Below are 26,898 nucleotides of genomic sequence, written 5' to 3'. Positions count from 1 at the left end.
CTTTGAGGCTCACCGCCAGGTGTTACAGTTCCTGCAGGGGGAGGTGAGAAGCACCTCCGCCCAGTACAGGCTTTGTTCCTGGCCACAGAGTGACAAAGACACTCTCCCCATGTGGCCAGCAACATGTCTGGTGTGTGGCAGGCTGGTAGAAACTGGTCAGCCTACAATAGAAGTTGGGTAGGTATTCAGGGGGCATCTCTAAGATGCCCTCTGGGTGTATGTTACAATAAATGGCACACTGGCATCAGTGTGCATTTATTATGCTGAGAAGTTTGATACCAAACTTCCCAGTTTTCAGTGTAGCCATTATGGACCTGTGGAGTTCGTGTTTGACAAACTCCCAGACCATATACTCTTATGGCTACCCTGCACTTACAATGTCTAAGGTTTTGCTTAGACACTGTAGGGGCATAGTGCTCATGCACATATGCCCTCACCTGTGGTATAGTGCACCCTGCCTTAGGGCTGTAAGGCCTGCTAGAGGGGTGACTTACCTATGCCACAGGCAGTGTGAAGTTTGGAAAGACACGCTGAGGGGAGTGCCATGTCGACTTAGTCATTTTCTCCCCACCAGCACACACAAGCTGTGAGGCAGTGTGCATGTGCTGAGTGAGGGGTCCCCAGGGTGGCATAAGACATGCTGCAGCCCTTAGAGACCTTCCCTTGCTACAGGGCCCTTGGTACCAGGGGTACCAGTTACAAGGGACTTACCAGAGTGCCAGGGTTGTGCCAATTGTGGAGACAAAGGTACAGTTTAGGGAAAGAACACTGGTGCTGGGGCCTGGTTAGCAGGGTCCCAGCACACTTTCAAATCATAACTTAGCATCAGCAAAGGCAAAAAGTTAGGGGGTAACCATGCCAAGGAGGCATTTCCTTACAATCAGCTAACAGCTATGAAGGTGAAAGCACAGTCGCTAACCTTTAGTTTCATAGGCCTAAAGAAAAAAACTGAACTGTCCATCACGGAGACATCTTCCCACAGTAATGTCGGCTCAAATGTTGCCCACAGTGTCCTACAGGGCTGAAATCATGTAGGAAGGGAAATAGTTACGTTAAAAAGAGTCCAAACAAAAACATATAAAGCAGTTTTCCACATCAGGAAAAGGGCATCCCAGGCCCAGGTGCGGCTCGAGTTTGGTCTAAAAAGTCAGTCATCCCAGAGCAAGTATGCATTTATTAAATTGTGCTGGAGGCTTCGGGTGGCTGAGAGTGGGTCCATCAACAACCTATGCTAGATGGAAGTGGAAGACCAACAAATTAAAAACACAGCTGGTACATGGGGAAATTATCTAATTCAGGTTATTCAGGAGCTAGACATGAGAGAAGCATGGGTGTTAAGCATGGGAAAACAAGCCTTCAACAAATTAACAAATGTCTTGGTTCGCATGCAAAAGACACCCTGGCATGTAGAAGGCACGCATGGGCAGAGATAGGTTTATTCCCCAGACTGAGCTAGCAGGATTGTTTGGAAGAGCATTTTTCCATGCCCATAAAGCACCAGTTCAGGTTATTTCGGTTTGTATTTCTAGAGACCAAAGATTTGTGTTCAGCTTGGAAAATTCAGCACACAAACCAAATGTACAGATTATGTAGATACAAGCAGGAGTGACTAACCCATATTTTCTGCACTTCTCCGGCACTTGGGCCAGAAGGGAAAGCAGTTATTGAAACCATTCTTTAAACTCATGCAGATCTGTTCTTGAAGACAAGCTGTGATAGACTGGCTAAGTGCCAAATATATACCCCTGGCATTTAAGGGAGTGCCATTTTTAACACCACTTTTTAAAGAAAGGGAAAAAAAGAGAGACAGGGCCTACCATGAAGCAATTGCAAACCACGTCTATCAGTGAAACAGAGATCACCCAATCATCTGAACAGACCAGCAGTTAGGACAAGCTCCAACAGTCAATTGGCAACCTGGGTGAAGCCAAATCAAGCAATTAGCAAAGTAGCATGCGCATACTAACAATCAGCCCTCAGCACTGGGTTATGCTCTGTGTGAAACAGGGGACAGGTGCACATAGTGCATTGATGGACTGTTGGAGAGGTAGCTGATTAAATAACACACACGCATTTTACCAAGGGCACAAGCTTTTTACCGTTGGGGAATAGAGGTTAGGGGGGTGAGCTGATCAAACAACACACATGCACTTTACCAAGGGCACAAGCACTTTTACATTTGAGAAATGGAGGGTAGGGGTGAACTCCATGCAAAAGAGGGTTCAAACATTTACAGGGGAAAGAGGGTTAGGTGAAAACGCCATAGGGTCTATAGAAAGTCCTTGCTTTCAACCCTTGGACTGAGTTTGGGAAGTGAAGGGGAAATAATTAATTCAGAACATTGCCGCTCAAGAAGAAATGTACGTGACATTTTAGCTGAGAATGTTTTTATATATTTTTTTAATCTGTTATTCAATGGTTTTAATTAACTATGCAAATAAACGTGATTTGATTTGATAAGACAAGAGATGGAAAGAACTAAGGGGCTCATTACGACTTTGGCAGGTGGCAGCGGCTTCTAATCGAGCTGGCGGCAATGTTGCTGTTTGTCGGGTGTGACAGCACCCATCGCGCTTCTCACTGCCCGTAATTTGGGCAGTGAAAAAGGCGACGGGGCTGTCCATGGGGGCCCCCTATGTCCCGTTTCCGCTAGCCTTTGCATGGCAGTCCGACTGCCATGCAAAGGCTGGTGGAAAGGCGGATTAAGACCACTGGTGGCTCCACCACGGTCATAATATGGCGGTCAGACCACTGCTTTGGCAGCGGTCCGATCGCCATTGTAATGAGGCCCTAATTCTATCATTACATTCTTATTAAAGTTGACATTATTTTCCTTTACAGAGATACTGCTTTTTGATACTTAGCACAGATCTCCATAGCCTCTCTAGTCTGTATAACCTCTGTGTTACCGTAAACCCTGGGGAATTTTTCAGTGATGCTATGTTCTCTGAGACCTCTTATTTCTCTGAACTGTAACTGTCACAGTCTGAGATCTGCCTCGGGTTTCCCAGTGCAGTACAGTACTCTATAATGTTTCAGCTATAAGGCTGAGTTACTGCATTTCTGTGCTGACCAATCACTATGCAAGATGAGACCTGGTATTTTCTGTATGCTGTTCTATAATCCCCAATCCAGCATAAATCTTACAAACTCATTGCAGGTCACGCCCACCCTCTGGTGCTAGTCATCTGAATGGGCAAAAACGTCAATAACCACACATCTTCAGAGGGGAGGAGTTCTGAAAGACCACCACCCTCCTGGATGCCTCTGAGAAGTCAACCTTTAAGTAGCAAGATGTCGGCATCAGGCAGAAAAAATATCTAGATACCTTGCGCAGGGCAGATTCCAGCTCCTGTTGTTCTTGCTTGGCAATCTCCGCCTCAAGCTGGGATTTTTTCAGGAGTTCGCTCACAGATGCCAGCTGCTTTTTCAGTGACGAGTTCTTCATCTCGAGAGCATCCAATAATTTCTGACTATAACAGGGATATAGTTAGGAGAGCAGGACAGAAAAGAAGAGTGAAAGGAAGAAGAGGAGAGAGAGAGAGCAAGAATGGTTAAAAAAATAAAGTAGCAATGGAGGGAAAAGGACAAATACCATGAGAAAGAAAGGGAAACAACAAAGAGATAAAGCGCATAACACAGTAAGATGTTTAAAGTAAACACCAAGAAAAGAGCAGAGGAAAACCAAAATGGGAGAAACATTGAGAGGGGACAGACAATGAAAAAAACGCAGAGAAAAAAAAGCAAGTCAAAAGGGTAAAGATTGAAGGAAAAAGTGAAAGTAACAAAGGAAAAGTGAAAGAAAGGAAAAAAACATTGGAGGGCAAAGGATGAATGGATGGCACAATGAGAGGGAGAGGGAAACAGCGAGCAAAATGGTGAAAGCGCATAAGAAGAAGGAGAAGAGTGGATGGGGAACAGGAAAAGAAAGCGACAATTGGGAACAAAAGGACAATGTGGGTCACATTCATGCATCTATGACAGGCAGGATAAAAACAGTCCCCAAAGCCAGGTCTGAGATCAACTTAGAGCTCAGTCTGGAATCGGCTTCAAACAAATCTAATACACGCCCTCATCAGGGGAGCCCAAGGGCAGAGAAATACTTGAATTCCTCTGAAATGCTTTCAATGAGAACAGAATGCCCCCTCCTACGTGCCTCTAATTGGCTTATGGGAAAATACGCCCAGGTATGTGTGCTTTCTCTGTGTAGTCTGTCTTTTTTCTAATTCCAATGCTGGTTCCTGCCTTTAATAACATATGCAACCTGTGAGATACTTCTGAGTTTCAAGTAGTGCCCATTTTCAGCTTTCTTCATCTTAAGCTGATAATTTAACATTGTGCTACTGAGAAGAAGTGAGAGGGAAAGGAAGGGTTGGTAGGTGTTGCCTCAGGGAGCATGTCTGAATGCCTGTACTTGCATGTCTGTTTGCAGGAGTGTTAGTTACACAGCATAAAATATATCCACAAAGTAGCCATTGCTGTACACAATGGCGGTTTTACAGTGTGTAGTGAGGAAGAAGATGGAGAGGGAAGGTAGGCGAGAGGAGTAGAGGATCATGGTTGACAATTTATAGTGGACGGAAAGGCGTGGGGATAGGATTAATGGGTCAGGCCAGCAAGGGAAATGTAAGAGCTGCTAAATGGAGGCAGAATGGGAGCTGCAACGTTTAAGGGGTGGTCTGGGCATCCAGGTGTCTACCATGTAATGGACTGGATGAAATATAAGGTTCCTTGAGTCAAAACTGCTCAATGGAGAGCTCAATGTTTCTTTCCTGTACAATGGAATCCAACAGACCAAGATCATCAATCAATCAATACGCACACGACACACAACTATACCAATAGATCTCAGCTGTCAACATCAGGTATCTCAAACTGTGCCTCAATCTCATCGAGGTAGTGAAGGAATACGGCAATCCAGTATCATTATGAACCTGGGAAAAATTGCACCTTAAGGACGACAGGGGTGCCCTTGAGGTCAGTTGTGAACAATACGGTTTGTGTGGTTACCCATGTTGTGCCTACAATACTGAAGTACATTTAGCCTACCTTAAACACATACATCGTAAACTCACCCAGACTAAAAAACTACAAATTGAATCCTGATATCAGAAATGAACCTCGACAATTTCATTCCACGGCTCTAAATCAACGTAAAAAAACAGCTGGTCTCACCACTGATGCACATCTAAGCATGAATGAATATGCCACTAAGAAACACTAGAAGCATTGCATCAACACTCTCTCCTGTAAAAAGCAAACCCTTCCTCCACAGAAACAAAAAGGCAGTAACCTTTCTCATACCTTATCTGGATGGAGGCAAACTGCTAGTCAAAGGAATACCAGACACCACACTGGGCTCCATGCACTACACACACTACATACACTGCAGAAAGTCTCATCAAAACATCATCATAAAGGTCACCTGCAGCCTGTACAAGGACACAAGAAATGGCATGTCAGGCAGGCAGCATCTCATAAGGCACAATGTCATCACCAAACTGGAAACAAAGACATGCAAAAAGACAGAAAGGAGACCTTCTCAATCGATGAATCCAGAACCTAGAACAAGGTGTGTTGCAACATCAGATGTGCTCTGATCCTCTTGCAATTTGCAATGGCACTAATGCCATAGTGCTTAAGCAAACCCTCATGCCGATAAAAACAATAGAGAAAAGCACCCACATCAACAATCTATCTCATTGTAAATAATCATAACTCCTATACCAGGCTTCACCTCATGCTCTCTGCTGAGCTGGTTCTATAGAAATACCAATACATAAGAATACATACAATGGGTGGCAGGGGAAGTTGGCACAGCTGTTGCTACTGCTTGCAAAAGGTTACTAACAAGAGTTAAGACTGAGGACATAAACGCAGGGACGTTCAACACTAAGGGCCGGATTAGACTTTGGCGGATGGGGTTACTCTGTCACAAACGTGATGGATACCCCGTCCACCATTTTACAATCCCATTATATTCTATTAGAATCGTAATATGACGGACGGGATATCGTCACGTTTGTGACGGAGTAACCAGTCTGCCAATCTCTAAATGAGGCCCTAAATCTAACAGCCCATTAAACATGCAGTAATAGAGATCACAACTAAACCTATGTGCATAACGTGGAACAAGCCCATGTCTTGACATTTTGCACCCCCTAAGGTCAATGAAAAGGGAAAATCTCATCATGTCTCCATCTGAGAAATTCTAAGGAGACCAAGATATAGTGTTGAAGGTTTGTTGCAATTGTCAGATATGGAATCAGTCTAACATTTGAGGCTACTCTTTATCTCTACGTTTGGAGTTAGAAGGATACGTTCATACCATTTTTTTTTTTCTTATTTCACTGTACATATCCTAACATTACATCAATTTCTAACTCTTCAACGATGCTGTACCTTTCAGAACACACTGCACATAAACCATTTTTTAAATTACAATACATCATGTAAGTTAGGATGGCCTGTTTTGAGCAATAATTCCTTCTACAAACTCATACCCAAAATTATGAGTAGCACCCCTGGTATTGAAATAAAATAACACAGTTGCCAGATTTACGAGAGTCCTGCCTGCACACTCTATGCTTAGAATTTTCTGGACAGAGAAAACCTGAGGGTATGAAACACCCGATCCTTGTCCCACCAGGATGCCTGACTGAGACATCTTGAATACCATAGAAACTGTGAATCTATCACCATTCATTCGCTGGTCAGAAAATTACCCTCCTACCACACTCATCGTTGAGCGAGGTAGCATTGCCCATGACTGCAGTGCTACCGATCAGAGGTTGGGTCCGAAGATAGCTTTCCAAGGCAGAGGTCATGATGTGCAACACTTTCCTACAAGTTTCTGAAGCGCTGTAACAGGTCAGTACAGGTGAGGTACCAATAAACTCCATATTTGGATCCAAAATTCACTTGACTTCCAGGATTTTATTGACAGCTTCCCCGACAATGCTACAGAGAGATCAATTTATTGGGGTCGTCTGCCAGGATTATGCCAGCTGGCTCTTTTGCCTCTGGAGTCTCCAACAGCAAACATGCGGGTCAGTACTGGATAAGATGTTGCTTAGGTGGTCATGACCCTGAACACATCAAGTCTTGTTTAATAGGGTTCACAGCTTAAGCTCCATATTTGTCCTTATCCATCCATGTTGCAGGACAGGTCTGAGATAGTTCTATCCCAGCATAATCAGCAGAGGCGAAGATTGAGGGAGCATCAATGCTGAACTCCTGTCCCGAAACCAATCAGCATAAACCTAGGTAAGTGGCGGGTGGATGCAGGCACTTAAAGGAAATGGAGTTTGAGTGTGCAGTGAGTACAAGACAAAACAACACAATTTTGTGTTTACACAAGCTTAATAGATAAAAAAATTAGGAAATGCATATATCTTCTCATACGGCTACGAGACATGCACACTCAATATTTATAATATAATGAGGGGAACTCGGGTAATAAGTTAATGAGGCATTACTCACATCCTTTCACAATCCCTGCGTGACCTCATGTTTTCACGCTGCTGCTCCTCTTTCTCCTCCTGGGCAGCATCCACCCGCAGCTGCTGTGCTGTGTAGGCCTGTTCCAGCCTCCCCACCTCTTCCTGGGATAGCGCTAGACAGTGGCGCAGTGACCCTGCCTCCTCGCTTAGGACCGAATGTTCACTGCAGAAGCAAAAAAAGTAATATACCACCTGTTTCTGATATGCCCGATTATCCTGACTGCATTTATTGTACCTACAACTGCTACCATCCTTGGTTCTCCATTCAATCTGAGCTTTTATTTTGTGTTTTCTTTGCACCTCTATTCTTTGCTCTGTGGCTCCCATTCTAGGTTCTCAAATCAATTCCCTATTTCCATCTTCCTTCTTTTAGTTCACATATTTCTCACTATACTTTTAAATTTCTGGTTGTCTGATCTGTTTCCAAGACTATTCCATTCTACTACTCCTATTCCTTGTTCTCATTCCTGTTTCCTGGTTAGATCTTCTCCAGGCCGGTCTTCTAATTTTCCCATCTGCTTCCTTGATCTACTACTTCCTTGGAAGCTTACTTCTGGTTTCCCCACACATTTCAAGGCTGCATCCTTCCATTACACATATCCCTTTTTCTCCTGCCTGTTTTTAGGCTCCATCCTCTCCTACGTGCATTGATTCCTGTATTAGTATGTGGGCGAGATGTAGTGTTGTGGTGTGTGCAGCCATAATGAGATACGGCGTGGAGTTTCCCAGTAAGATTAGCCCAGTTAGGCTGTTGCTTTTCTTACTCCACACAATCATTGTTGAAGCTTACGTCTGGTCCATCTGTCCTAGTTAAATGTTTCTATTTAATACCATACTGCTCTTATTTCTTTATATCATGCCTGTTTGTCATCTCCTTTTACCTGTTCTGCCTTACCAGCTTAAGGGCAATTCTGGCCTTTTTTTTTCTTCTCCTTGGTTTTCCTGCCTGTTTTTTCCATTCCTCCATCGGTTTGTTTTTACAACAGAATACACAGCAATCATGAGGTAGGTACATGCATAGGAAGGCTGAGACACAAGAGACATCAGTGAAAAAAGAACTGGTGGTGGACTGACCTTGTCAGATTCTCCAGTAGAGAACTACAACGGTGGATCTCCTCCTTCAGTTTTTCATTTTCCTCGACTACAGTGTTCCTTTCCTCAAGTACCTTTTGCTCCCGATGTTCTGAGGCTTCCGCTTTCTGAAGGGCATGTTGCTCCCGCTGCATTAAGACATCCTGTTCTACTTGGGATTGCTGGTCCTTCTGCAATATGGTCTCCTGTCCCTTCAGGGCCTGCTGCTCCCAGGCATCACGCTCCTGGAGGGTCTGCTGCTCCCGCTGTTCCAGGGCCTTCCTCTCTTCCTCCTGCTGCCTCACCCGATCCTGCAGGGATGTCACTGAGCTCTGTAGAGAGGCAACCTGTTCCCGCAGTTCCTGTGCGTGAGGGGAATCAAACAGGAAACGAAATATATACAAATTGAGGGCATATGCATTTAAGAGCTACCACAAAAATAATTACAGCAGAATATGAAATACTGCACTATCATAAAGTCATCAAAAGGAGAGGTTGTGGAAAGCTGCACTTTACAAGGTATGTTTTCTCTACAAACGTTTTGAAGGGGTGCCTAAGGAGGCTTCAGCCCTGCAGAAATGATTGATCGATGTCAGTCTGCCATCCAGCTTGTGGCTGTTTCTGGATTTCAAAGTCTAATGTGTGCATGGTTCATAAAGGCTTGACGCAGATTTCTTTCAGCTGTGATTGCCTCTACGACCGATGCTCTGATCTCAGCCTAGGAGTCTCTGGCTCTAGAAGCAGACCTTAGCTGCTGTGAATCCTGACTGTTACAGATCGTTTCAGTAAATTAAGTTTCCTTGTGGCACCTCACAGTGTGCAGGAACTAAATAATTTTGAATACGAGGTCTATTGGTACCTCTTTTAGCATTATCAGCACCTACCTCACACAAGTAGATTTCCAGAACAAATATATGTTTTCTTAAAGGCAAAACCAAACCCCAAATAGTGTATGAAGAACTTAGGCAATGAGATTAGGTTGCAATACGACAAGGTGAGCATAAGATTCTTTTTAGGGAGATGCAGCGTGAGTGGAAACATTTTTCGATTTTCACCAGCCTAAGAGCAATTGAAAACAGGGTCTTGCAGAGACCTGAACCAGCCACCCTTATCCTTAGAGTTTCGAAGGAAGGAAACTAGCCTCCTTTTAAGGATATTCCAGGGGTGTGGAATTTATTAAAATATCTACTTGTCCAGGGGACAGGTTGCTTCTCAAATCTACTTGTCCTGTAAAAAGATCTACTTGTCCCTTTGGTGCCATGTAGTGTGGCGACAAATTATGGCAACAATCTCATTATGTAAGAGCCCTGATAATAGCATCTCTGATTATGCCAGGGCTACTACCATAGTAGGGCTTGAATACTTGCAGTTTCAATCCCTACTGTAGCAATTTCCTTATTTTGCCACCTTTCTTCAGATCTGCATACTGGGGCTGGAGGAAGCAGTACGCAATAGTTCCAGGGCTGGAATGCCTTTGAGTCTGCAAACCTACTAACCTGCATGTTTTAAAGAGTTTCACCAGCTTCTCTCTAATATTTTCCCATAATAAGAAAGGTTGGACATTTACTCCCGACAATGGCAGAATTAGAACTTCTTCCAGGGTTGGGAAGAAAGTGGCCGGAGGGAAAATGAACTTGCAAATGCTCAATAGATTTTCACATGAGCAAATCTACACATGCGTATTTACCCATGCTAAAATACAGTTCACAAATATTTTATAGGGGTACGACATATACCATGGGTGCACTTTTGTGACTTTCTTTAAGAATTTTGGGCCACAAGTAGGTAGGTTCAGAAGGGCTTCGCAAATGCCCACCTAGTGAATAATCATGAGGTGGGTCGCAATTTGCGACCCCCTTGCGAATAGCAGCCCTCACAGGGATGGTGGCCTGCTGGAGACAGCAGGCCACCATGTATGTGACTGTTTCCTTAAAGGAAAAAGAGATGCATTACAAAAACGAAAATTGAAACGCTTTTGTTTCATTTTTTCAGAGCAGGCAGTGGCCCCCAGGACCACTGCCTGCTCTGAAAAAATGTTTACAGTGACATTCACAATGGGAAAGGGGTCCCATGGGGACCCCTTCCCTTTTGCGAAAGTGTTAGCACCCATTTGAAATGGGTGCAAACTGAGATTGGTTTGCGCCCGCGGTCACAAACAATCCTACATTTCACTGCGAGTCGCAATTAAGAAGGGAACACCCCTTCCTAATTGCGAGTCGCAAACCCGTTTTACGATTCGGTAACCAGGTTACTGAATCGCAAAACTGGGTTTGTGCATCGCAATGTGCTTTTTGCACGTCGCAAACAGCGAAAGTCGCTGTTTGCGACATGCAAAAAGCTACCTACATGTGGGTCTTGGTCCCGAATTAGGTCTGGTGTTAACAAAGACATTTTGTTTTTATTAAAGTTCTATTTCTCTCTCTTTCGGCTGGCTTTACTGTGAGTGATCGCATTCTGCTCTTCCACAAGGAGCATATTGGCACACAAAGTAGTGTTGTTCAGTGTCAGGAACTGCAGTGGCAATCGGTGACGTAAAGAAACTGGAGGGTGCTCCTTTGCAAAGAACATGGAGGAGCCCCCTCTCCAGACTCACTCAGGGAAGGTGCTGTGCTGAAGGGGCCCCCTGGAGGGCGGCTGCGGGGCCTTTGTTATGCCACTGGTGGCAACATGTGCTTTTAGAGTTCAAAAACCTTTTGGGGGGTTTTTGCCAGTGTTTGTTACAATGTTGAGGGTCAGGTAGCTCCCACAACAATAAAGTGTTACAAAAGCCATGTCAAAACAAGACACGCATTGATGAAACTAAAAGACTTATAGAAATGTCAGACCAGTTGGCTTTGTCAGTGTTTGTTTATTTTCATGCTTCCCATATTCGTGTTGAAAATAGTTACACTGATTTTCCATTTTTGGGAAATACTAGCATGCATCAACACATTTTACTAAATGACACTTCATTTGCATCTAATCAGAGAGCATTCTGGGAGCATTATACTTAGCCTCATAGCCTAAACTTTTCAAACATGTGTATACACCTTCTTTTTTTTTTGTACTGGAACCAACGTCAGTAGTGAAGTGTGAGCTTAAAACATTTATTTACAGCACTCACCCTAATAATGAAGGCTTTCAAATAATGAACCATAAATACAAGTTCGAATAGCATTATCTTTTGGAAAAACATTACCTCAACTGCAGAGAGTTCCACTCTCTGTAAACAGGCAGCCAAAGGGTTTGTGCTGTAGAGGGTTGGGCCTACTTGTCCCAAGGACAAAGTAAACATAAAAACTTGTTGCCCTTGACCCCAAACAAGATGTCCCGGGCGTCGGGCAATAGGAATTCCACATCCCTGATATTCCTATTTTAGTTTGAGCACCAGACAGGATTACACAGTCGGGCCAAAGTTGAATGCCTACTTTTCGTAAGATCTCTGGTCTCACGTTTTAATCATACTTTCTTGGAAGCAATGCCTCTACACATTTCCGTCCAAGACACTGCTCCAAAACACACCTCTCCCACCCCTTATGTGGAAAATACCCCATGCAATCACTACCTTACGCCTGTTCATCATCACTCCTAAATGAACCCTTCCAATCTCAATATACTGACTCTAGTTGTACTACTTTACCTTAAAAAGTATCCCCTAACATTGTGTGCATTTTCTGTAGGATTGTGAATTGCTCCGTCACATCCCCATCCATTCTAATCTCAGCGGAACCTAGTTTAAGCTATGCATCATTCTGATGCTGTATTTTTGGGTTGTGTCGGACTTACCTTTCTCGTGATATGGCCTGATTAACTATAAGTACTCGTTATTGGGCCTTTAGAACTGAATGCAACACTCCAGAAGTGGTTTCCAGAACAAAACAAAATGCTTCAAACAAGGCCCTTCAATCTGGACAGACATGACTTTCAGAACTGGAGAGAAAACTCAAACGTTGACTTCAAAACCTTGCATAACTATGCACAATACTTCAGACAAGGTCTCTATGGCTGGGCACAGACCTTTGAGGTAAGTACTTCTTTAAAAAAGGTCCAATATTACAGATGAGGCCTGATCAATTATGTGCCAATGGTTACAACTCTTTTCTGCAAGTTATAGCTCTGCCTTTGCAAAAACACTCCTCCTGCTATTTGTAGGGCTTATTGCATGCTTGAGCTATTTGTGGGTATCCCCAAAAACAAACTCAGCATTCCCTTTATTCTTGTGGACCATTACTACCTAACCTTCCATCTGTGAATACTCCTCATGAGTAGTGAAGTGAATGAGGGGCAGCTATCATTTCAGGAGTGTTTGGTCAAGTCTTTGAAGGAGTACTCCACATTACGTGACAACACTCAGTAAACAAGGTTTTAACAGAGAACAGAACCGGTTCTGGAAAGTTATCACACACATATTTAAGAGTTACTTTAACAGAAAGGGAAGCAACCTTGCATCATAAGAAATACATCACCACATTCGAAATGCTCTCTTAGTTTATTTTAAACTTGAAGATTAAAGCACCAAGTGATTTAAAAGTCTGGTTGAACCTTCACGTACCAGCTCAATTTATCCTGGACTACAACATGCTTCCTTCATTAGGTTACCATACAATGTTCTTCTTGCAAAATGTGTGAGCAGAGACTGTCAGTATCTAATTTTACATCTCTTGGGTTTGTCTAAAGTATTGTGCTATCTGATAAAGGTAGGTATAATTGTCATTAAATCAAAGCAGGGGGACAGTAGAATTCAAAGGAGGGGAATATTTAAAGAGTTGTGGAGGAAATACATATATAAAGAGGGTTACCTTTTCCTCTGCTTGATGCTTTTCCAGCACTGACTTCACCAAAGTCAGGGCCCCATCTTCACCCCAATGCTGGTGCTGCATCTCCTGGGAGCCCTCAGCCCACGAGAGGTCGAGGCCACTATCTGCCTCACCCACTAGCACCTGTAGAGACACAAGAAGATGCAGGAAAACAGGTTGCCATTCAGCAAAGTGGAGTGAAGATATCTCTACCTAGCCTCTTCCCAGCACAACCCTTTCCTGAAAAGAAATCTTTGAACTACTCATAGTTCCAATCCTATTGATCATGTGCTCATCTCACAGTTGCTCAGTCTCCCTCTTAGTACCTGGATAATGTCCTTCACTGTCTGCTGGAGAGATAAGGCCTCTTCTCTGGCACTGGCTAACAGGGATGTCTCAGACTGCAAATGGTTTACCTCCTAGGTGGGGCAAAAGAGAAAATATGAAGTAATGTAACAGTCTCCCTTTTGTATGCCCCATCAACCCCCTCAGAGACTTATCATACAGCATGGCTTCAAGCTCCTAAAACATGCTCACAGCACAAAACCACAGGACCTCATTTTGGTCACTTTGGAAAGCAATGCCAAATGAGGAATAGGCTTTATCTGACGGGAAATCAGCATACTGATTGAGAAAATGTGGGAGGAGAATTGAAATTCTTTCGGAAATTGAGAAAAAAAAACAATGAAAAGTATATCTTGGTTCTCAGGAAATGAAACAAATTTGAATATCAAGTAAATGCTAACAAAACTGCAGCAAGAAGAACAAGGCTCCAACCTAACATTTACAGAAAATAATATTGCAGCCTACCAGGCAAATATTGATAGACAAGAGATCATTTAATGACTCAACTGAACAAAAAAAAGTTGTTCTGCAGGTTTTGTGTTTTAATCTAAATGCCAATCGCTTCCCTTGACCTTCTCAGAGGGGTCCAATGTCTTAAGACAAGGCCTACAATTTGGGAATTATATTTTATTAATCTCTGCAGACTCAACAATTTATAAATCTACTGAAAATGATCAATGTCTGGGACTTTCGGGACTGGCCCAAACCTTACCTCCTGCTAGAACTTAGGTGGCTACTGACTTCTTGTAACATAATACAAAAGAGAGTTGGTCACAGCTGATCCTAGATTCTAGAGCCCAAGCTTAGGAGGGGAGAGGCTGTAATGACCTCTCCTCTATAACATCTGTATAACATCTGTGCAGAGGCTTGTGAGTGGTGTTTTGTCTGCCCAGCCTTTGATGTGTATTGCATGCCTGGCTACTCACACCATCCCACATCATGGAGCAGGGATAAGAATTTAGACTCTCCTTCATTTAAGAGTCAAGTGTACAAAAAGAGGAACATGTTTATACAATGGGATATAGTTATATATATGTAGATATATAGTACACGAGACCCTGTAACACCAGTGGTAAATGACATTACAGTACAAGGATATTGCCAGACTGCCAATCATGCAGAATGACAAGAGAGGTCTATTTCAGGTTCTTTAAAGGCTTATAGAACAAACATTACACTAATTTTCCCATTTTGCCTTTCCCCAGAGAACTATACCCAAAGAAAAACAACTAAACCCCACCCTCTTTTTCCAGTGTACCTTTCACCAGTACTGAGTGACTGAAAGCCATAGGAGAATTTTATAGATCTTACGAGACCTTACCAATGAAGGAAACTGGTTAATCTAAAAAGGAGGCTGTGGGATAGAATGGGCTAGGCTCATCTGTCTTTCGTCCCAGGCAGATTGGGAATATGGCAATATTATTTTAAGCCACAAAACGTAACTTGCACTTACATGTGTGACCCCCGCACCCCTAAAAAAATAATACAATTTCTTATTTATGAATCTGTATTGCACACGGCATAAATGATCTGCACAAAGAAACGTATGCCCCTCCGCTCCTAATTTTCGGGACCCACCAGCATGTCCAGGGTGTCCAGAGTGTCTGTCAGCAGTCTTGTTGCCTCCTCCTTCTCTGCATTTTGTCTCTGTAGTTGGGAGAGTGAAGCAGACAGCCGTGCAACCCTTGGAAGGGAGACTGAAAGTTAGATGCTTAGCATTTCCAAATACGTTGTACTCTAGCCTTAGGAAGTCGTTAGTCTTCGTTCATGGTTTTGAACGGACTGTTGCCTCCTAAAGCCAGGATGGTACCTGCCTGTCATTAAACCTGACTGGAGGTTTCTCTCCATTCTCTTACTATACCGCAGTCTTTCGGATCAATAACTTGGTTCAAAGCAATTCAGTCCCCTTTTTCCCATTCCATCTTTTCCATGCTGCAGTCTATTGCTGGACAACTAAAGGTGGCTGTTAAAGGAACCACACACATCTTCCCCCTATTCCTTTCAGCAGCACACTCCCTTCAACCCTAATCTTGCAGTTCTCCACCTTTCTGTACACGTGGTGGCCTATGTTTGCTGATATTTGTACAAACAGGCTCCATTGCTCACCGGTCTTCAAGCACTGCCTTGTCGGCCTCCCCTTGTTGCTGTAGTTGCTCAGCTTCCTGGGTCTTACTGTGCAGCTTTTGCAGTAGTTCAGTGATCTGGTTGTCCTTCGTCTCATTCTTTGAGATGGAGGTACTCCTAGAGTCTTGTACACTTGTGTGACTTTTGTCATTCAGGCGTAAGCAGGTGGTGACCAGAACTCCAGAAAAGCGAGCGAAGTTCACTCTCACCTCTGAAAGGTCCCTAAGAAATTAATAATAACCATTAGTGCACGGGAAGAAGCACTCAGCATGTAGAGCATTCACCTCCTTAGAAGCAAGGAGAATTAACCTGTTACTATCAAAAGGCCAGCACTGCAGGCTCATACCAAGGTTTCCACCAAACCAGACACATACAGTGGCTTCCAAGCTGGACTTATCTCGTTACTTCTCCATACCAAGCCAAGCTCATCTGTCTACTTCCACCTAGGTAGCTCATCCCACTGCGCAAACCAAGATGGGCTCATTCTCTAAAGGTTTCCATCCCATGACAGTTAACTATAGTGTACAGTGTAGTGCTAATATAGTCATCATTACATCAAGCCATTCTAATGCTTCCACGATTTTTGCCTCCACCAAGCTGGACTCTACTGCATCAACGGAGCCAGACCGTTCCATTGCACCCATCAAGTCGGACTCATCCAACTGCATCCACTTAGCACTGCTTGTCCTTTTGTGCCCACCAAAAACTGGTTGTCTCGGTGTCCAACAAAATGGGCCCTACCCGTATCTCTCCAGGATGGCTCTTCCCACGGAGTCCATCAAGCACAGCACAGACAACCGTGATCACCAAGTATGGCTCGTATTGCTGCATCCACCAAGCCAGCTTCAGTCAAGCTTGGCAAATGGAACATCATTTCACAACTTTCAATCTAGTCTCACACCAAAACTACTATAAAAGGGACCAAAGGAAGCTTTTAGAGCACAGCAGATTTTCCCACTTGCATGCATTTTAGGTGATGGTGTTCAACCACTGTGTGTAATTCTATTTTACTACTTTATGTTGTAAAACTGCATCCTAGCAGGATAGGCATTGACCATGTTAGTATTGATAAAAGTATGGTGCTAACTATGTGGCCGAAAATGCAGAAACATTTTAGGAAACTTATTGAACATTATTCCTCACTCCCCTGCACCCCCAAAAATACTAAATAAGGAAGCAATACCTAGCAACTACAGTAATCTCACTCCAGGGTATTTATGCCCAAAGTGCTCAGTGAAGATCTCAATCATATACCAACACAACCCCATGAAGGCTCTTTATCCAAACCTTCAACACAAAATCATGCTTAGTGGTATACACTGCAAGGAACTCAGGTGCTGCCATCAATCTTTGCTCATACTAAGCCGCTCTCTATTCTGATATCTCTCACAGTAAGCACGCAGTACACCCTCAATGACGCACCACGGATCAACCTGCTACAGAAACAATTCCAGGCTCATACCGCCATGCTGCCCCCAACTATGCTCACCCACCACACTTCTACAAAAGAAGCTCAGTTGACCATACTCAAAAAATGAAATACAGAGAGAGCGTTGCTTTTCTACCTCTCAGCGCCAGTGCAGAAACCGCAAAAAGCGAGTGATTTTAAACAAACCTTCCAATCAGTATTTCAGGATTTCATACATAACCGTGCTTACTGGGTCTGGTCAGAACAGGGATGCTGCATGCACCACCAAAGCATTTCAAGAGACAATACATTTGTCAATAAGAATAATAACCCACTATCGGCCACCCAGCAAAGTCTCCTCCAAATGGACTGCCAGGCTAATCATTGCTTGGTTAACAAAAAGAGAAGTCAATCCTGTCATGTTGACCCTAAGATAAAGGTTATCTTCCCTTTTAGCAAAACCAAGCTCTACTCCAAGGGTGTCAAACTTTTTTTGTAATAAGAGCTACATATGTTCAGTGAACATCATCCCAAGCTTCTAATATTAGTGATGTAACAGTGACCACTCTGGCCAAGACTGTCAGCAGAGGTCACATCGGTGCATGACACATGGTTTCCAGCACTGATATAAAAGAAAATGCTTTCACAAATTGAAATGACTGTACATGGGTTACACATAAAAGCCATAGCTACAATCCCCCTGGCACTAACGTAATTATATGAGTAATATACCTCCCCAACTCAATAATATGATTGAGTTTCAAAATATATTTAATCCTATTTCTCAGCATATGAGTTCTGAAAATACACACCTTGAATGCATGTTTTTAAATATATATATATATATATATATATATATATATATATATATATATATATATATATATATATATAAATAATAATTTAAGCAAGATACTCGTTGGAGACAGCTGCTCTACTCATTACCACTACCAGAGGTCATTCGCGCTCATGAAACTCAATCACTAAAAGAAGAGTATCAAAAGTGCTCCAACCAAGACAGGCAAACTTAACATACTGCCACTAAACAGGACACATCCCACCACTATATATCTAATCTGTTAGGACTCAGGGTGTGATAGGAGTCAAGATAATACTCATGTGCCACATGGGTCTACAAGTGATAGACCTACAATTCGGAGTAAAACCCTGATGTGCTAGATCCCGGAAGAGCCAGTGGCAGAGTTACTGTTGTCTTCTGTCTGCAGACAACTGGCTCCCTTTAAAAGCTTGCTCCAAACCTAGGCACAACCTTCTATGCCCAATCCCCCCCATGCCATGGCAAGATCACTGTGACCAGGTTTTGAGACTAAGGAACTCAACCTATACAAAAAAACGATACTTTCAGGTATCATGCACAGAATAAGCCACAATGATTGGGGCTTTGTGTCTACAAAGGCCTCTTAGAATGTTACAAGGAAGCGTTGAAAGCTTCTAATCCCACCATCTCAATATGTGCCCCAACCTTGGATGACGTTGGAAGATAAATCATAAATGTCTCCAGCGGATATGTGATTTTTGTGGTGATGCACATCAATCCCTCCAGGTCGCATGCAGTACTTTGTTTTTCTTCAGAAGGGTGGGATGTACACAGGAGGGGTTTGCAGCTGAGAAAGGTCTTTCTGCCTTTTGGTAATCTCAAAACCAGACACAAGCAGACCCTTCCTACTAGATTTCTTCTAAGCGCCACAAAACTAAATAATATAAGCATCTTGGCAGCAAGAATGTTTCCCCAAATTATTATTTAAACAAGCATATTTCATCCCACTGCACTGTTACCACTGTTTCCAACCTCACTGTAGGACAATGTTAGGAAACCAGATTAAGTGACATCATCTTGGCTAACAAATCCATTTGCAGTAGCCAGCCTCACACCAGCAAGGGAACCACATCAGATGTACTGAGCCATGTTTTCCTCAACGGCTAACAAGCTCAGTTCTAAACACCACTGTCAAAAAAGCAGATATTTGCCATGTCTGTTGCTCAATCACAGTTTTCAGTCACTTTGAATGTTGATGCCAAGGATTAACTTGATTTTTGGTCATAAGCATTTTCCCCACTATAGCCACGGTTTGGTTTGTGTCTCCTTGTCACTCTGACCCTCTGCACACCTTCAGATGGCTTTGACTTTCCTGCCACACAGAGAGGCCCTCCAACTCACCTCTCTGTACCAGACTTCACCTCCAGGAAATGACGGCGGAATGTTACAACCTGCTTCCAGAGTTCAAGAAGACGGTTCCTCTCACCCCCCAAGTAGCCATTGAAGAACTGGAACACAAAATTGAAGCAGAGAAAATGAAATATGTAATCACTTTCTAAAAGCATGTACAAGGTACACAGACTGTAGAATTGGGTAGTCGTAGACGCAATGGGCACAAAACCTGCTGAGAGCTCATAACAACCAGTGAATGATAAGCTTCTTTCACTTTCAAACCCCCTCTCCTTCTATCAGAGCACTCCTTCAGGCGCCAACAGGTATTTCTATTACAAGAAACATCAAAGATTTGGGAGCAAAGAGAATCCTTACAGCTTTCTTGAAAAAATGAATGAATTAAAAAAAAAGTCATAGTTCAAAACAGAGGTTAAAAAAATAACATTTTCTAGAGATTGAACTTGTTCTAATTTCATTAGTGGCCTTTAATAGAGTGTGAATGTTTACACAAAAAGCACCTTGAATCAACCTTCAACATCAGTTGTCAGAAACATGAAACATTATTTCACAGAGATTCGGGAAACAGAATTAATCAGGTAACACTGGAAAAGTATGAGCCACTGGATGTGTGATTAAAGTATTTTTCAAGAAGGAAGAATTTCAATGAGAGCCTAAAATAGTCAAAGGAGTTTGTAAGCTTCAAGGATACAGGTAAAATGTTTCATAGCATAGGTGAAGGTCCAAGAAGTGCAAGATCTTTTCTTAAGAAGCTAGAACTGGAGTCAATAATTTCCTTTGCTCCTAACCAAGCGGGAGCTCTTGGAAATGGTGAGTTTATTTGAAAATGTTGTTATTTATTTAGGTATAGTGCCTGGTAAGTTAGGAATGCTGTTTTGAAGATGCATCTTGCCTCAATCAGGAGTCATGTTAAAGAAGATCGTACAGGTATGAAGTGGTCACATTCATGGTAGGATGAGACTACCTGTGCTAGAGTACAGAGAGCAGCTTTTATGGCAACAGGATCTTTAGACATCCCTGTGAGAAGTACATTCCCTTAATCTAAGCACCTGGGTTCAAGCGAATGCACTACATTTTTAAGCACCCAGTTTAAAGGAAGGAATTTTTACAGTTAAGAAGCGAATGGAAAAATAACCCCAATGCCAGATAAATGTGTTATTCCAAATGATGTCTTTTAGTGTAGTACAAAGCCAAAGCAAATTCAGTTTTAAGTTCATTAAGTTTTCGGTGACGACACATGGCTGTGTTGTAGTTAGGCAAGGAGACAAGACTGAGGGCACGATTCAGAGTTTGGCAGACAGGTTACTCCGTCACAATTGTGACAGATATCCTATCCGCAGTATTACGATGTCCATAGGATGCAATGGCATTGTAAGATGGCGGACGGGATATCCGTCACGTTTGTAACGGAGTAACCCCATCCGCTGAACTCTAAATCAGGCCCGGAGTATATAAGTTTGAGGTAGGACTGGAGTATCACTGAAACTCATCCATGTAGAGATGATAGAGTATTCCCATTTAGCCTTAGAACCCGCCGTAGCGGGCTCTACCGGCTATTAAAGGCCCGCTCCCCGCGTTAAATGCCCGAGCCGAAGGCGAGGGCATTTAACAAGGGAGAGGGACTTTAATAGCCGGTAGAGCCCGCTACGGCGGGTTCTAAGGCTATTAGAACATTCTGCCACTCAGGGCAGAATGTTCTATTAAAAAAAAATAAAAAAATCACAGAGCCCGAGGGGATTAAAATCCCCTCTGGCTTCATGAGGCTTTGTTCACAGCTGCTGCTGTGAACAAAGCGAACATTGGAATGTTGGCGCTACGGGCTTTTATAGGCCAGTAAAAGCCCGCAGCACTCCATTGTTTTCAGTGGAGCCCCCAGCATTCCAATGTTCTAATATGTGTTAGTGGGGATTCCAGGGGTTAACTGTAAATGTTAAACAGTAAGGTTGCCAATAATGAACCATGGGGCACATCGCAACCTACTGGGTCAGGCTCGGAAACTGTTTTACCTATATTTGACCACATTCAAACATGTATGAGAGCTAAGATTCAAACCACTGTAGCGCTCACCACTCGCTCTTTCTGCCATTCACTCTCTTTCCTCTTCAGTTCCTCTAGCGCTCGAGTCCAGTCAGCAGTCAGCTTGTGCATATCCTCTGCCAGGGCGTTGTTAGTCTCCTTGGCTCTGTCCAGGTGGTCTCTGAGGAGTGTGTTCACCTCTGCAAGGTTCTCACATCTGAGCGGGAAGCCAGAAAAAAAAAATAAGTTGGCAAAAGATATTATATTATAATTAGAAATTACTTAGAGGTTAATAAATTGATGTTGGTGATTTTTTTTTTTTTTAAATTAAATCAAGTCAAGGCCAGTGACGTAAGCACTGGGTTAGATAGTGAATTTATTTTTGGTTTTATTTCAGCTTGATATATAAAAATCATAACGCATTTTCCTTGATAAAGGGGTTGCTGAGGATACTCAAATGCACTGGAGTAACATACTACTCTCATTAAGTTTGAATATTGCCTTGATTATGGTTACTCAGTAATTGTTATGTGTTTTAATAAGAATGAGGAGCCATAATTATGTGCCCAATAAGTCCACTGCAACCACAGTCTTATCATAGCGCCCTGCCTGTTATATTGTTTGCGGAAGCTCAATGGTCAGAGTACATACAATACACATGGAAATCTGGGAAACTATAACCACCCTCGCCCCGACATCATGTTCATCACCAAAACTGTACTCTCCCCTTCATCAGCCCCCGACATCACCACCGCAACACCCCCCAGATACAAGATGATCGACCGCAACGGCCTAGACAGACAAGGGGGAGCCATCACCATAATCTACCAGGACTCCCTCAACTGCACTGCATCAGACGATGACACCACTCCTATCATGGAAATCCTCAACTTCCAAATCAAGCTGGATGCCAAAAACACCATTATAGGAACCCTCCTTGTCTACAGACCCCCAGGCACCCGCCACAAATTCTGCAACGCCACCCCGGACCTCATTGTGCCCCTGGCTATTGACTCCAACCACTACATCCTCCTTGGCGACCTAAACTTCCACCCAGAAGACCTGAATGACACCAACTTCCCCTCACTCCTAGAAAATATGAGCATCATAGTCTTCTCACAACTAGGCACCACCCCCCATGCACTACGTAGGACACACTCTGAACCCCATCATCTCCACCACCGGTGGAGTCTTTTTCTCCCACACCACCGAGGAAACCTGGACAGACCACCACATCGTCCACTTCACCACTGACAGGAAACCAGCAGCCCCGGAAAGCCCCAGCCCCCAACCTCCACCATCGCAACTGGAGTAAAATCTCTGCAGCCCCCTGGATCTCCGCCCTCAAAGAAACCAGCCCTAGCCCCGCAGACATCCTCGAGCTCTGCGTCCAGAACTTCTCCAACTGGATCGCCTCAACTGCCAACACCATCGCTCCCCTAACAAACTCAAGCACCAGCAAACTAACCAAGACAGCAAGCTGGTTCACCCCAGAGCTCTTGCCCCTCAAATGGCACTGCAAGAAACTTGAGACACTGGCGCACTGATAAAACCCCCACCAACCTCAACGCCTACAGATCTGCCCTAAAAAAAATACCACCACAGACTCAGAAAAAACAAAAAAGAAGCACTCACCAGCAGCATAAAGGCAAGCACAAACCACGCCAAAAAAAACCCCAAAAAACTCTTCAACATTGTCAGAGTTCTCCCACCCGTCTGCCACAGAAAATTCGATTCACCCATCCCAAGCCCTCTGCAGCAAGCTATCGGACATTTTCACAAGATCATCGACATATAAAACAACTTCGACGTCCAGCCCACGATCCTCGACCACCTCCATACCCAAAATCACCCCCCCTCTGCTACCTGTTCTCAGACTGGAAACAATTCTCCACAGAGGACAACATCTCCATCATGACCTCCAAACACTCCGGATTCCCCTCGGACACTTGTCCATATCACATCTACAACCTTCGAAGTGATGTCACTGGAAGCATCCTCACTGAAATCATCAACATCTACATCTCTACGGCCACCGTCCCTGACACCTGGAAACACGCAGAGGTCAAGGCCCTCCTAAAAAAAACCTTCAGCCAACCACTGCAAACTCAAAAACTACCGCCCCATCCTGCTCCTCCCCTTCCCTGCAAAGGTATAGGAAGAAGTCATCAACCGCCAGCTCACAGACTACTTCGAAGGTAACAGCCTTCTAGACTCATCCCAGTCTGGATTCAGACCCAGCCACAGCACAGACACCGCCCTTATCGCAGCCACAGACGACATCAGATGCCTAATTGACCAGGGAGGTTCCGCCGCCCTTATCCTTCTTGATCTATCCGCAGCCTTCGACACAGTCTCCCACCCCACCCTCATTGCCAGACTACACCGCATTGGCAGTCAAAGCAACTCGCTTAGCTGGAGAGTCTCCTTCCTATCCAGCCGAACATAGTGGATCCACAAGCCCCCCTTTGTCTCAGAACCCAAAGACATCATCTGTGGCGTATCTCAGGGCTCCCCCCTCAGCCCCACCCTCTTCGATACCTACATGACACCTCTCGCAGACATCGTCTGCACCCACGGACTCAACATCATCTCTTACGCCGATGACACCCAGCTAGTCCTACCCTCACAGACATCGTCGTCACCACGAGGACCAACTTCCAGAACACCATGACCGACATCGCCACATGAATGAAGACCAATTCCCTCAAGCTCAATTCAGACGAAACAGAGGTCCTCATCTTCGGAAACAGGCCTTTCTCCTGGGATGACATGTGGTGGCCCTCCACCCACCAGCCACACATGCAACCTTGGAATCATCCTGGACACCCAGCTGACCAGGAAGCAACAGATCAAAGCCATCTCCACCGCTTGCTTCAACATTCTCCGCATGCTCAGAAAGATCTTCTGCTGGATCCCGCTATCAGCCAGAAAAATCATCACCCAGGCCATCGTCGCCAGCCGACTTGACTACCACAAGGCACTCTACGCTGGAACCACGAAACAACTCATGAACCACCTCCAGAACGCAGCTGCTAGACTCACCCTCAACCTCCTCAGAAGAACCAGGATCACCCCTCACCTCAGGGCTCTCCACTGGCTTCCAGTCCAGGAAAGACGCCTCTTCAAGCTCCTGACCCACGCATACAAAGCCCTTCATAACTAGGCCTCACCCAACTCAACAACCGCCACTCCTTCCCCCAACCAACAACAGAAATTCAATCTTCCTCCCTCGCCCAGGCCCACGTCCCCTGCACCCGATGCGACTGCTCAGGAGGCCCCCTTCTCTCACATCACCGCCAAAGCCTGGAACAACCTCCTTCTCCATTTGCAAACCTCTCCTTCCCAACATGAGTTAAGGAAGCAGCTGAAGACCTGGTTCTTTGACCAACATCTCCTCCCGGCCAAAGCTCGTGACAAGCAGCGCTTTACAAGACTTGACTGACTGACAGCTGAACTATTCAAATATGATTTGAATATATTGCAACTTTGATAAGCACAATAGATATTCCCACCCATATACTTGAACACACTGCTCACAGGCAACAGAAGAAAACAATTCAGTTCAATAGACATTTAACCCAATGAAAATGCAAAATACAGATTGCTGGTAACAGAGTGTATTATGTGGTTGACCTTTTGGGTTCTCACATCCTCTTCACTTTCTGCACTGTTGATCTCTGCACTATTACACTTATTGATTGGGCAGTATAAAACTGCATAGCTGAAAGAGACATCTAGAATTCTCATGAACTCCCCACCCCCATCCAACTCTTCCTCCTTGCTTTAGTTCAACAATATCCTATAAAATACTCAACTATTCAAGATATCAGTCTGCATAGTTAAAACTTATGGCCTAAGCTCCATGCTCCTAATTATTGCAGTTGAGCTTTGACACCAACATTCGATCATTCAATATAGAAGATACTTAGCAAGTGTTTGTGTTAACCACAAAAATTGTGGAAGAATAGAGTACTCTAATGTGACAACCCAAGTGTTATGAGGTATTAGGCTGTATGCCACTATAAACAACATTTCCAATGGTGATTCCACTGATGGTTAGGAAACAGGGCTATATAAATGTTAGTGTGTCTTAAGGATGTCGGTAAACATGGCAAGGAGCAAACTAGTTTCCAACAAAAGTGTCCTGCCCGACTCGAGCATTATAAACAAAAAGCTGAGGCCCTGCTAGCTGCTTTTAATACTGTCCTTTTTTTTCAACACATCTGGTGAACTGCTTAGAATGGTGTATACTTTAAGGTGGGATCTTTAATTCTAAGTAAGAGTAACCTGGTCTTTGATAGATAGGTGGTGGGCATCTCTACCGCAGGTAGGTAAATCATGCTTTGACTATGTGAATAATAAGGAACAGACTCCCATTTGGAACAAAAATCTGTTTTCACATTTAAGATAAAATATCCATAGCCTGCTCCAGCTTGTTAGTAATGCTTTAGTATTGGTGTCTAATAATTTGCTAACAATGCCCTAAGAGACTTGGATGATGGGCTTCTTAGATTTACGGGGCTAAATCTCCAGTCATAAGCCAGACAAAAGGGGACAAAAAGGTCGCCATCAGGAAATCTGTTAACCATTGTTCGTACTGAGCTGTGTCGCAACTCTTTATTTGGACACAAGTTGTATATGGGGGGGGGGGATGGTTAGCTGTGTTGCTGATCTTTTTTGAAAAATAAGTGGACTTGGAATATATTTTGACAACTAATTTATACATTCAACAACCAAACCAAAACATGTTTTTACACAAACTAAATCTTGCTGGCCATGGGTCATTTTCATAGTAGTAGGGTATATCAATTGTAAAAATTAGAACTATGTGAATGTGACGCCTAAAGATGTTTTGGAGACCATTAATAATAATTATTCCATCATGAGTTGCCCAACCGGATAATCTGCCTGGGGTCAAATTTGGTTTAAATAGTATTTGGTGGACTGACCAATTGTGTCCATTTTCTAAATTCATGTTTTAAATGGAAAAATGCCTCTGACTTGAAATGACTGATTAAAGGGGGGGAGAAGGTGATGCAGCTAACTATAGGCTTGTTTCTCAGATAGATATGACATTAAACAGTGACTCTGCAAAGTTAATTTTCGCTGGATTCAAGTGCTGGGTATGACAGGACAGGTGGGTTTCCGACAGGACTGTTCACCAATGGACGAGAACTTTGCTCTTTTGGAGGTTGCCAGTAGACAGATAAGGGAAACAGAATCACTGTTTAGCGTTTTTTTTGTCTTTATAACCGTTTTACTCAACAGATCATTTAATCTTATGGGGAAAATGTTGTGCATAATAACACTCCACGTAAATCCAATGGGGTGGGCTGTGTGCCCCTAGGGCAGGGCTTTTTACTCAGTCTAACTTGTGCTTACCTCCTTGGAGAAGACCTGGTTTAGTTGGTTAACAAGCTTTTATTGTTTGAATTGCAGAGGTGTGGTAGGACGTGTGCCAGTCTC

At 43.7% G+C, this 26,898-nt stretch overlaps 1 protein-coding gene across 1 annotated transcript in view; it reads right to left on the bottom strand.

Moving 5' to 3' along the window:
• Positions 1-26,898, bottom strand: part of LOC138303688 (centrosome-associated protein CEP250-like) — a 159,234-nt gene that overhangs the window by 90,954 nt on the left and 41,382 nt on the right. Inside the window, exons 6-14 of the mRNA XM_069243015.1 lie at positions 21,481-21,646; positions 19,405-19,511; positions 15,800-16,039; positions 15,272-15,377; positions 13,675-13,767; positions 13,352-13,492; positions 8,577-8,935; positions 7,483-7,665; positions 3,329-3,473 (exon numbers count right to left, since the gene is read on the bottom strand). Of these exons, the coding sequence (XP_069099116.1) occupies positions 3,329-3,473; positions 7,483-7,665; positions 8,577-8,935; positions 13,352-13,492; positions 13,675-13,767; positions 15,272-15,377; positions 15,800-16,039; positions 19,405-19,511; positions 21,481-21,646 (1,540 nt within the window). The remainder of the gene's footprint in view (positions 1-3,328; positions 3,474-7,482; positions 7,666-8,576; positions 8,936-13,351; positions 13,493-13,674; positions 13,768-15,271; positions 15,378-15,799; positions 16,040-19,404; positions 19,512-21,480; positions 21,647-26,898) is intronic.

The sequence above is a fragment of the Pleurodeles waltl genome, chromosome 7, assembly GCF_031143425.1.
Source record: "Pleurodeles waltl isolate 20211129_DDA chromosome 7, aPleWal1.hap1.20221129, whole genome shotgun sequence".
Lineage (NCBI taxonomy): Eukaryota > Metazoa > Chordata > Amphibia > Caudata > Salamandridae > Pleurodeles > Pleurodeles waltl.
This window is presented reverse-complemented; position numbering and strand designations above follow the sequence as displayed.